The following is a 12645-nucleotide window of genomic DNA, read 5'->3' as shown; positions in this document are numbered from 1 at the left end:
ATCCAAGTCACATGTATATCAGCCTACATAAAGAGCCACAGCATCATGAGGTTATTTTCAATATGCGTGTGAGAGAAACAGAAACAATGTGCGTGTGTGGGGGGGCGACAGACGGTTTCACACAGCTGAACTCACTGCAGTGTGGGTGTGAATGCACTTGTTTCAAATGAAAATGGGTGTGGACGCAGGGGTTAGACAGGGAGGAAGAGAGAGCAGGGGAGGGCAGCAGAGAGAGGGAGAGAGAGAGAGAGAGAGAGGCAAACACCGACACCTAGTCAGTAACACGAAGTGCGAGGGGGGAAACAGACGGCTCTCAATGGGGTGGTCTCTGTAAAGCGCAGCCTACCTGTTGGAGCTCATCGCGGGAGAGAGACCCACGCTGATCGTGGATCTGAGGGAAGCCCAGCTGCACTTGCACAAGGGATGAACAGCCCCAACATGTCTCCAGGACTACTGCTCTGCGCCGTTTTGGCTGTGTACCACGGGACGCAAACCTGCAGTGGATTTAATGTAGATGAACGGTTTCCTGTGATCAAAGAGGGGAAAACCAAAGGGAGCTTCTTTGGATTCTCAGTTGCACTGCATCAACAGACGGGGGGCTCCACAAAGTACCTGTAAGTTGTTGTGCTGTGAAAAAAAACGCTCAACTTCTTTTTCCATTTAGAGGTTAAACTAACGACCGCATTCAAACGCACCTGCTTTAGACCAGCGCAACGAGAATCAACCATTTTATCCACCTCAGAGAAGCTTATTGAGCCTGAGAAACTGCGCAAAAAACTCCGCAATGAAGCTTTGGAGTCTACAGTTTTTTATTGCGTGCAACACCGGCTTCCATTTAGAAACTGCGCGTACTTGTTAAACACCAGGGGTTTTCCTTCGCATCACACGCTTCCCCCTTTTCTGCATGTAAAGTAGTTCCTGTGAAGGCAACCACCTGTTAAAAGACACCTCTACAGATTTATTCAGTTCTCCTTTTGTATATAAAAAAGGTCCTGATCAGGTGTTCTGTTTCCTACTATGTTTGTGCCTCTGTCATAAATAAAACAGTCACATCCAACAGGAATTTGAACCATTAAACCGGCTGTTGCACTCTCACATGAATATTTATTTTTTATGTACAAATCCTCATTTCAGTTTTTGTTTTTTCTTGAGTCCAAACCCTGCAATAGCCCAGTTATTGTGTCACTCTAGTCTTGGCTATCCCATTTTGCCTTAATGCTATGGTTGAGGATCAGAATTGGCTAAGAAAAGAAATGCCATAACTCCTGTTACAGGCAACTTTAAGAGGATCTGTAGCTGCAGGGGGAAATAGCTGGGCCAGGTGAACACTGGGGCTTTTCTATGCCGCTGAGTTCAATACACAAGCAGAAGTCTTATAAGGTTATCACAGCATATGGGAAATAAGTAATAATTGTAATTTCTATCAGTTTATTGATTCCTGTATTTGTCACTTTGTTGTATTCTTGACTTCTGTTATGAAAAGCTGTGATACAACCTGCTCTACTTTCTTTCCACCTATCCCGGGGCTATTACATTCAGCTAAGACACAATTGGGTTTGTGTTTCCCAATAAAGGTGTTCATTGGCCTGTAACACTTGTAGGGTTGTTATTACCAAGACACAAATGCTCATGTGGAGTAAAACAGTGTAAGGGATGATTAAGCTAAAAGTAAATCCTTTTTTTTGCTTCAGGAATAGTTGATGAAGGAGAAGAATGCATGTGTGTGACACGTCTTTCTACAGTAGCTTCTTTAATGAAAGATCCTCAAACCGTATCATTGTTTAGTGTAGGATTCCCCTCGGACAATTACAGTGGTCCCTCATCCTTCCGCATCCATGATCACACAGCTTGTTCATAACTCGCTGTTATCTGTGTCCTCGTTCTGCTTTGAAGGCTAATGCAGGAAGAGCATTTGTAAACCAGGGCCCACTTCCTCCGTGTTGTCACCAGCGAAGTAACTCTGAATGTAATGTTTATCAGCCTAATCTCCATGCCAAGTGGCGGATACAGACATTTCCCCCAGTTTATTGAATGGATAGCACTGTTCAACTGACACTTGATCAGTGGTGATGTGGAAGTAGATGTTCAAGCCGGGGCACGCTCTTTCTCCTTTTACATACATTTTGGGAAATACACTAATCCTCTTTCTGGCCAAGGAAGTGAGTAAGTGTATTTCCTAAAATGTTGAAATATTCCTGCAAATTTGAGGATGTATTAAAGACCGCTCATTTTCTTTCTGATATTTGGCCTTTGTTCCAGTGTTGTGTCGCCTTGTCCTCTCTGCTAGCTTCACATCAGCCAAGCATCTGAGGCAAAAAAATGATGCCAGTGATGTCAGCAATGAAACACATAGCTAGCATCGGTGCGTTTTGGTGCCTTATGTGACTTTTGGCTTTTTCTGAATTTTGAAGAAGTGAGAGTCTGCGACATTTTCACCCTGAATGTGACTGTAACCTGTTATTCAAAAGGTGCTAACCTACATACCTGCAACCAAAAACTCACTTTCACCCTGAAAGAATAATAACCCATACTTGTTATCAGATCATGTGTTTTGCAAAGTGTAGTATGTTAATATCACCTGTTTCAACAGTGTCCTCTCTAATCTGTGCAGCCATCAAAGTAAAGACAGTCCTCCAGTACTCAGACATTGTTGTGTACATACTCTGTGATTCTGTAAAGACACAATGTGCTGATGGTGCGTCCCATGTTTGGCTAGGGCTGGTTTTACAGTCTTGCCTGTTTCCTCTGTGTTGTCTGGCTTCTTTTGTGGCCCCAGATCCGTCTCACCGCACCACAGAGCTGTTTGTTACATGTTCCCTCATTATTGGAGCGAGCTAGAGTGTGAATATTTGAAAAATGCAAGAACAAGGCATATAAACCGGTTGTGACATGTACAGTGTTCAGTGTGTACAGAGTGGCCGCTCTGTGCGCATGCACGAGTCAAACAGAGTCCAGGATAAAAGTCAAGACAAAGGGTTTCTTGTCCCACTTCTGCAATAAAGTGAGTGCAATAAACTTTTATCTTAACCCATTAAGATGCAGGCTGTTATCTAATTAGTCTGAATCATGCATTGTATCTTGGCCTAGCTTAAGCAATTTAAAAAATACATTTTGAATTGAGGGGAATACATGACCAATTAGTAGACCAACATTTCTTCTTGGGGAACGGCTGCACCTGAATAATCTTAAAGCTACCTGAGGCCAATTTGTACGAGGTATTCACCTCTCCGCTCCCCCCTTCTCTTTGAATCACCCATTTAGAGATTTTTTCCTGAGAGGGCTTTTTTTGTTCTCTGTTATAGCAGGGTGGAGGGACTGGGCAGTCAGCTGGCCACCTATTGGCTCTTCCAGTCCCCTGACCCTGTGGTATGCTTGGAATGTATTACCCTTCTCTGCATAGTCACAACCTGCCAGGTTTCAGGTTGAGACAAGACAGAAGTGAGAATGATGTTTCTGGGGTCTATTGAGGACCCTCCAGTATTTAAAATCATTCTGTTCTTCCTTCAGCAGACGAAGCTTCCTTAATTTTATAGCTGGGGAACCTCTTCGGCTTGAAGAGAATAAATTAATTTCTCTGACTGATGAATATTTAATCACAGTAGAAGTGCCTTTTCCAGCTCATCTCTGTCTGACAGCAGTCGCCCGAGGCCATGAAAGTCAGCCATTTAATTTGATGGGGCCTCCCCCTTTCTGCTGTTATAGGTAGAGATTAAATGGGTCGACCTGTTGTAAGGTTTATACAGACAAACAGTCTCGTGTTCAGTTTGAACATGCACAGGATAATTCTCTGCTTTTCTGATGGAGTCTGATGGAATTAAAGATCAGCACACCAACACAGCAGATGAGGATGGTGTGTGGTATCGAATACTCTTCTTAAATTTAAATTAAATTTAGTATTAAAATTGTGCATCGGAAACATTAGTATAGCAGCAAACAACTATTTGCTATGTAGAGTCATGGTGTCCTGTCACACTCCCTGTGCCTGTGTTGCAACCTCTCTGTGGTTTGTATACATAGCCAGCTTGCTCCCTGTGCAGCTGAGTAGAGCGACGGAAAGCAACTGTTTTTCTCATCTACTGTTTCTACTACTTGTTGGAACAGTGGAAACAGAGATTTTTCTGGAGAGTTTTATTTTGTTTCTGTCCACTTTGAATGTAGTTACACTGATATGTGAAGTAAAATTCTTACTTTTGTCTATGGAGTATGGCAGGCAATAAAGATATTATGGCTGTTTCTGGTTAAACAAAAGGTCTGCCTCTGTAGGCATCCTTTCCATAATGTTGTTAAACAATCTGAGCCTGTCAGTGGCAAAAACAAGCTCTTTTAGTAGACGTACTTTAGCTGGCGAATTTGTTCCCAAGGATTAACATTTGCTTATGTTGCCGTTTTTAACAATGTTTTCACATCTAATTCCATGAATTAAGGGTTTATTACCACTAAACCAGTGTTGGTGATTATTTGAAAGACTTAAAAGAGATTACTTTATTTCAGTATCATTGTTATGGTCTGAGATGCTGACACTCTAGTAGTACATTTTGTATAACCCTTAAATATTGAATACTCCAAAAACAATGCTCATTTGGGAATAACTGTGACAGTAATCAATGGTTTTCACAGCAGAAAAAACTTGCAATGTATATCCATAGAATGGTCTTTTTATACTTTACCTCCCTTTTTCTGCAAGTTTCATGTGCAGTACAGTATTATGTGTTGGGCTGTAAGCTGTAAGTGTAAAGAAGTATGTTGAGTGGTTTCAGTGAAGATAATAAAAGTGTAACACTCAAAAATGAGATGCACCTCATCATATAACTAGCCAAATGATCTAATGTGTTATAAGCTGTGCTGTAATGTAAATGATGCAGGTGGGTGTGATCCAATCTACCCCCTCATAGAAATGCTAGTGGTCTTTGTCTCTAAGGTTGACCTAACAGAGCACTAGTGTCATGCCACACTGAAACACTTTCAGATAACAATCCTCTGTACTTCATACATGTATTACATGAGATCCAGCTGTGATTTACTGATGTGTGCCTGTGAAGTGGAAGCATTGCAAATTTAATTTGAGACATTTTACCTCCATATTTGCCATCGTATGATCTGAAAGACTTGTCTTAATATGCTACTGTATACAGATGCACAGAATTTAATTTTATATATTTTAAAGATTGTAGCTAACAAGAGCTTATTAAAAACATAATACTGTTTCACTGTGTTAGTGCATAGTGGGTTACATAAAATGCTGATGAAAACATAATTCCTGCAGATGTTCAGCACTACAGTACTTCATTATAATGCTGTATTGACAGAAATTGTACTTTTATCAAAAAATTGCAGCTCCTTGCAATTTGGCCACATTGTGATACCACTTTCTGATAAGACAGTTGTGGTTTTTGATTTATTGTTGGCTACCTTTTTCTAAAAGAAAATGTTTTAATACATCCATAAGTTACAGCTTAAAACCATGAAATAAAAACCAAACTGAAACAGTGAAAACAGACACAAAATACCAAGTGTGTTGTGAAGCAGTGTGTTTTTAGGCTGGAAGTTATACAAGGGCTAAAGTCCTTTCTAATTTAATGGAGTCTAAGCCAAGCCACTGCAACTGTACAAGACCTCACTAAAGTGAAGTGCAAGTTTGTCCATAGTGACTGACTGGCCCTAATCTTTATGGTATTTATTGCCTGTATCCAATCAGTTGGTAATGGCATGAGTTTGGTTTTGTGTAGCAGCAGAATGAATGACGGCTTCTAATAACACGTTGAAATGGATCCCAGCAGGACCTCGTGCCTCCTGCTAATCTCCACAGAGGACATTCTCTATGGTGGGGCTTTCATTGGAAATACCTGCAGTGAGGACTGTTTCTATCTTAACAAAAGTGTAAAGAGATCCCCCTTTTCTCCCCTGGCTGTACAAATGCCCTCAAACAGCTTGGAAAAGTAGCTGGTGTAACTGGCCTCCGGGCTAATGAGGACTACCTGGAGCTAGAAAAACTATATGCTTCAGTACCTTTGCATCTACATTTTTCATCTTTGAAGGGGAAATGATCCTGAAGTATTAGTTTACACTTGGTATGTGGAGGTCAGTGAATGTGGTAACTTTTTGTTTGTCCTTAAGAATACAAAATGTGCTGAAAATATGTTATAAAATGCCTCCTGTAATTTTGTAGTTTACTGATGATGAAAATTACACATATGATAGGTAAAAATAAATATTTGCTCCAGTGGTATTCATTGGAAGTTTTCCAAGCCTCGACAGGTAACAGATGTTTCATGTGCACACCTGCACCGCTTTTATATAAGATGAGTAATATGTGAGTGAAAACCTGGCACTGCGTAGGCACGCTAGCAGTGAAACTGTCTTCTCACTTATAGCTGTGAGACAGTCCACCTGTAATCCCCCCAACCCCCCTCTCCCTCCTTTACACACAGCTGGGGTCAAAATGTTAATGGAAATGCTGTTACTGATACTGCAAGTCTCTTGTGAATGGCTGCACGATGTGAGTTTGCAGGATATATGTGTGTCTGTGTGATGTGGGGTCACTGAGAAACATGTGTCCGGGCTCAGTCCAGCTGTGTGTGTCTGTATGTCTGTTTGTATACATGCATTTGTGTCTATTTTTCCCTGCCAGCTAGAATGCGTGTGTGTGTGTGTGTGTGTGTGTGTGTTAATCATGTATAGCAGTGCTATGCTGTCTGCATCTGCAGCAGTGGAGGAGCCAGTCTGACATCATGCATGTAGTGACACCAGACACTGACTGGGTGGGCATAGTTAGCAGAGCAACCTACAGACTTAAACCAAACTAACTCGTTTCTAATGAAAAGTGATTCAGTTTATTGTCAGGGGATGACCTGCCATGTTTAATTTGTCACACTGGGTCCAAATGAGTTTGCTCCCTGGTTACTGTTTCACCAATGGCAGATGGTGGTCTTCAAACAGGATGTTTGTCCAGCTGAGATACCCAGTTAGACTGGTGTGTGTGTGTGTGTGTGTGTGTGTGTGTGTGTGTTAAGAACGCAGGTGCAGACAGATTTTTTTTATTTAACTATATTCAATTATTCCGTTTATTATTATTATTATTTCCGTTTTTGTGCTTAAATTACCATTTATTACAATGATTTAGCCTCTATTACCCATTCTCATACATACTCATACATACTCCATCTGCTTCAGATGTAAGCTGTACATTTTGGCGGCTCTTTCTCTGCAATTCTTGTGCGATTAGCTTAGTAGCTTTAGCAATATCTGCCTGGCCGGCTTGTGGAAGACTCCGGTTATGTGCAATGGGCAGAGGGATGCAGCAAGTAGACAGGCAGACCAGTCAGCCATTTGTGGGCTACCAATCAGTTGGTTTAACTGTCTTTCATGTTTTACACATTTACAGTGTGGTCTCATGTAATAAATAAGTTGACCACACTTGTTTTATTCATATGATTTTCACGCACATATGCCATGTCGTGATATTTATCATTATGAAAACATCCTTATTAATATCTTACTAATTATGTATAATTATTAAGATATTAATAAGGTTATTTTCTCTATGAGATAAATGTCCTGAGATAACTTCTGTAATGATGTGGCACAAAACAAATAAAACTAAATTTAAAAAATTTAATTGAATAGAGACACACAGGTGCTGTTAGTGCTGTGTGACCAACACTTTTCTACTTGCAGCAGGTTGATGTATCACTGTTTGTCCAGCGAGGACTCATGTGTTAGCCATGTTCTGTACGTGCAGGAAGTTAGTCAGTGTGTTAACAACTATGTGTGCTTATGGTGAATAGTCTGATAGCAATGTGCATGCTCACCCCCTTCCCCCCCTCCCCCCCTAATGCTTTGTGAGAGAGTTTCCTGAAACAACAAATAACTTATTTAGTGCTGTTGTAATGCAAACAGTGGGTACAGAGCATTTATGGAAAGAAAAAGAAACACACACACATACACACTTATCACATGACTTCATGTGCCCTTATCGTCAGCGGACCACTCTGTAACACACCACGTCAACCATCCTCTCGTCTTTCGGTGAAATCATTACATCGTTACAAGGGCATAAAAAGATCTCAGCCCCGCTTCTGCTCTTGTCCTCATGCTTAATTCAATCTGCAAATTGAGTCGCTCCATTCAATATTATCTCCATTTATTTGCTTAGTGGGTCTAAGTAGTAATGTTTCCCTGGAATCAATAAAAGTTGCCCGTAGTGCAAAATGAAAAATACTGAGGATGCAGTAATAGGTGAGTGTGTTCATGTATCTGTTAAATGGATTTAGGATTATGAGCGAGGATTAACACCAGTTTGTGTGCCTGTTCCTTGCCAGTACTTGTTGGTGACCTGCTTTTAGAACAAGGAGTGTCAATGCAGTTCACTGGTGCTCTGCCATGTTGGTTGCGACTGTCTCGGTCAAGGTCCACTGCGTGTGATCTTACCGTCACTTATGCACCTATATAAACCAAAATCACACAGACCTACTTGTTCGTTTCACTCTTACCCTACAGGAAGCGGACATATCAAATTACACATATCTAATGTTGTCCTAAGCTAATGTCTGTTTCTCACTTCATTGCACACTGGCACATATGACTGATTATCTCCTTGTACAGTCATTTAAAAGTAGCAGACTTTAGTTCGTCTTTAGTTTGAGCAATTCATGGTCACAGTGTGAACCTGAACTCCAGTTCCACAGGTTACCCAAACTAAAGCAGCACCAGCTGGTTGCAAAACAACCAACCAGTGTTTGACACTCACAGTTCAAGCTTAAACTTCTCTCTCCTCTTCACATCACTGAACCTCCACAGCACTGTTCATTTCCACAGATGCTACCCTCTTTATCCTCATCCAAACAACACCTTGTTACCAGGGGCAACGTCTGCGTGTCTGCTTGTTTACAGTGGTTCTCACAACACTAGCCTGACACATCACAGAAGAGGAATAGACTACAGAATCATGATTGGTTTATGTTGGATGCTTTTATAAGAATCCACACCCTGTGCCTTGTGCCTCATCCGTAGAATGTGTAAACTGTGTAGAAGGAGTGAAACTGATAGGAAGATGACACAAATAATGACTTCTTGCATCATGTATATATTGTATATCTTTAACAGTGGTTCCTAAAAGAGCTGCATCCCTGATGAAAAACAGGCCCTGAGGTTGTCTAACATGAACCCGAAGGTTTTTTTCTTTTTCTTTGCCCTGACTACCACACCCTGTGACAAACAGGTCGCCCAGAGCCTTATCTGGAGAGATCATCCATCACTTCTGTAAGGGTTACATACTTAAACACACTGGCAGCCGCTATAATACTTGAGTATGCACAAAGAGCATAAATGAAATAATACACATTGTCCATAGTGAGCTAGTGAAAGTTCCCTCTTGGTCTCTCTTTTTCACCCACTTTCTCACAGTTACCCATTTTTAAATATTTATACTTCTTGACATTAAAGGCAAGAGCCAGCAGGGTGAAGAGGTGTGTGCCAGTTATAGATGTATATTATGTGTCTCATAACAATCCTGTTCAGACTGGACCCAGATGAAGATGAATGTACTGTTAAAGATCACATTTTGCTCTGAGTGGGCCTGCACATTGTCTCTTCTTGTTAGTCTTGCAAAAGGCTATGAGGTGGAGAGAAAATGTCATCCAGAAGAGTTTAGTCATGTTTAATTTAGTTGGATTTCCCGGTTTTAGTGCTGTCGATGTTGAGTCAGGAGCAGTCAGGTAGGGGGCGGGAGCCTGAGAGGTTACGGCTTCATTTTAATTAACTACCAGAGAACTACATGTGTTGTTTTGAGTGTCTTATAGACAGATCTCTGTCTACCAAACTGACAAGACCTTGTAGTGTTCCTCTCCTGCATGTGAGCAATCACCTTTTTTTCCCCTTTTTCTTCCTTTCCATCACTTCTCCGCTTTCTCAACACTTCCTCCCCCTCCTCTGTTTTTTGGTGTTGTCAGTTGCTTTGGTAGTCAGTGGTGACTGGATAAGTCGACCCCTGTTTGTTTAACTAAACACCACTGATATGAATATACAGTAGTTCATCCAACTCCCTTCTTCCCCCTCTAAGAGTTTTTCACTCCTACATGGCAAGAATGCAACCATGCTTACCTTGGCTGGGCGTGTTTGCCGCAGTAAATGTTTGGTTTAGCCAGCCATTCGGATCACTTGTTAAGCAGAAGGGGCGAATTTCAACATGTCCTCAGAGTAGGAATGCAGCTGCCGGTTGCTCCCCTTACCTTTCCTGGGCCTTTGACAGCCTGTTTATGAGGAGGTGATGAGCATGGAGGTAGACAGGACGAGAGCATACATTGTTGCAGTTGGAGCAGGATATGAAGTCTGCTGTCATGGCTGAGTCAATGCTTTGTAACTCAAGTTTTGGTGATTTTTATGTATGAGTGGAAAAGACTGAAGAAATCCTCTTAAATCTCCTCACATAAAGTGACAAACTTGATGACTTCATCAATTTGAAAAACAGCCTTTTTGTTGACATTTGGAGAGAGATAACTACGATATGAAGGACATGCTTGTAATAATGTTTGGTCTAGCTGACATGCTATTGCATATTTGAAGAGCATAATCTTTAAATCATTATTATAGTAAGGAGAGTTTAGTCTATGTCAGGGGTCCTTTTTAAAGTAATAGTTAATTTTGGGAAATACACATTATTTGCTTTTTTTTCCAGAGAGTCAGATGAGATACCACTTTCATGTCTGTACACTACATAAAAAGCTATAGACAATAGCACAAAGACTGGAAAAAGGAGAGAATAGCTCGTCCTAATCCATAATCTGATGCAACAGTGAGACGACAGTGAGTATGTTTATGAGGTCGGGTTGGACTAGGTCCTTTTTTCCGGTTTGCTGCAACAAGCACTCTACCAGCCAAGGTTAACCAAGCCTCCCTTAAGCACGTGTGATTAGCACTGGACTCTGTGCCCCAATTCTTTCGAATTTTTCTTCAGTGTGAGCAAAGTTTACATTTACTGGCCTCTAAGTGTTTTATAACAGTCTTGCTTATTCTCTGGAGTGGCCTCGTTATGTCTTGCTAAATGCTTTGGATATGTGGCTTGGTTTTCCACACAAGAATGGCTAACCTTGTGTTTTGAGACACTCTGTGCCGTTTACAGCTGAAAAACATTTGGGTGTCCCTGACTTCTGATTTAATGTCTATGGAAGCAGAAAGGTGTGTCATGTATGCAGAAACATACATTGTCTGTAATGTGGAAGCACTAACACACATGTACTCAGACTGTAGATTACAGAATGAGCCTCCACACTCACAGTGGGACTCTCTGGCCCTGATTCTCCACATACCTGTCAGCCCCACTACATACTACAAACCTCTGTGGTATCTCAAAAGCTGTCTACATTACTGAATGATTACTTGAACCAAGGCCTCTTCTTCCCAGTCCACTGGAAACTGCGGGCCCTCAGAGGCCATCTTGGCTTCCTGGTTGTCATCACTGTGGCAAGATAATTGATTCATTGCTGATAATGCATATATGGTAGCAGAAAGAAGGGATAATTGTACCTCTCTGTTTCAAATGATGCAGACATGGCTGGAGGACGTCTGTTTTTCATGCAGTGGAAAATATTCAGTGTAAAGCTTAAGGCTCTTATATTGTACTCTTCAAAAACAGAAGAGGCAATGTGGTCACTTTCATTTAGTTCTGGTGCTTTTCAACTGCGTTGTAATGAGACTAGATGAGGGTAAAATGTATGGGGTAATTCGATCTAAGATTAACAGCGGAAACAAACTCACATGACTGGTTAGTCATGTTCAGGTGACACATCAAAGAGAAAATATTGTTGTCTTGGCTCTTGAGATGTTTTTTAATGATTAGATTGCAGGTACATATGGGGGCATTTTGTCTATGTAAGGGTGTGTATAAATACATAAAGCTGTGGTGTAGTGGTATAGCCCGGTAAAAAGTTTCACCATCTTTATTTAACATGAAAACCCACCACATAACCTGTTAGTAATCTGCGAGCAGGCATCAAATGTTTACAAAATCTATGGAATATTTTTCCATGTTAATGCTTTGACCTCAAGTCATCCTTCCATCATTTAGGAAAGAATCAAGTTAGAACAATGAACAGTTGAATCATGAGAGACATTTGGATTTTCAGGCACAGTGACCTTATTGTAAAGGTTTCACACCCATTATCTGTATTTATTCTTACTTATCAGTGTGTGTGTGGGAAGTAGCTGCCCTTGCAGATAATATGCCCACAAGCTTGACTCAGAGCTTGACTCACCATTTTCCACTTTCCACCATTCACCACCACCACCGTCAGCATCTAACCAACATCACTTTCAGAAAGTTTGAATGAAAAGAAGCTTAAATTCTGCACTTTGACTACACTACTATATTCTTTTGTTTCCCCACATAGTACAGCCGGCCATGTGTCCCACACACTGTAAACAAGATTGTCGGCACCTTCCGCCTACAAAGTGGAGCTAATAAATCTTGTGCTGACAGTAAATAGTGTGTCCCAGCATAGAGCCTTGTAGAAGGAGTAATCCCTCTGCTTCAAAGTTCCGTGGCGTGTTAAAAGGTGCTGATGTAGGGAGTGTCCGGGTGAGTGGACAAAAAGATCAGATCCATCACCAAGAAGCTAGTTTGTGTGTCTTTATGTGTGTGTGTGGTGCCCA

General features: G+C 41.2%; 1 protein-coding gene across 1 annotated transcript in view; it reads left to right on the top strand.

Moving 5' to 3' along the window:
* The first annotated feature begins 219 nt into the window (after positions 1 to 219).
* itga3b (integrin, alpha 3b) overlaps positions 220 to 12645 on the top strand; it is a 26689-nt gene continuing 14263 nt past the window's right edge. The window contains exon 1 of the mRNA XM_035670663.1: positions 220 to 614. Within this exon, the coding sequence (XP_035526556.1) occupies positions 424 to 614 (191 nt within the window). The 5' untranslated portion in view covers positions 220 to 423. The remainder of the gene's footprint in view (positions 615 to 12645) is intronic.

Source organism: Morone saxatilis, unplaced genomic scaffold (assembly GCF_004916995.1).
Source record: "Morone saxatilis isolate NCDOM2014 unplaced genomic scaffold, NCSU_SB_2.0 Contig1, whole genome shotgun sequence".
NCBI lineage: Eukaryota > Metazoa > Chordata > Actinopteri > Moronidae > Morone > Morone saxatilis.
The sequence above is the reverse complement of the archived record's forward strand: the minus strand, read 5'-3'. Positions and strand labels throughout refer to the sequence as shown.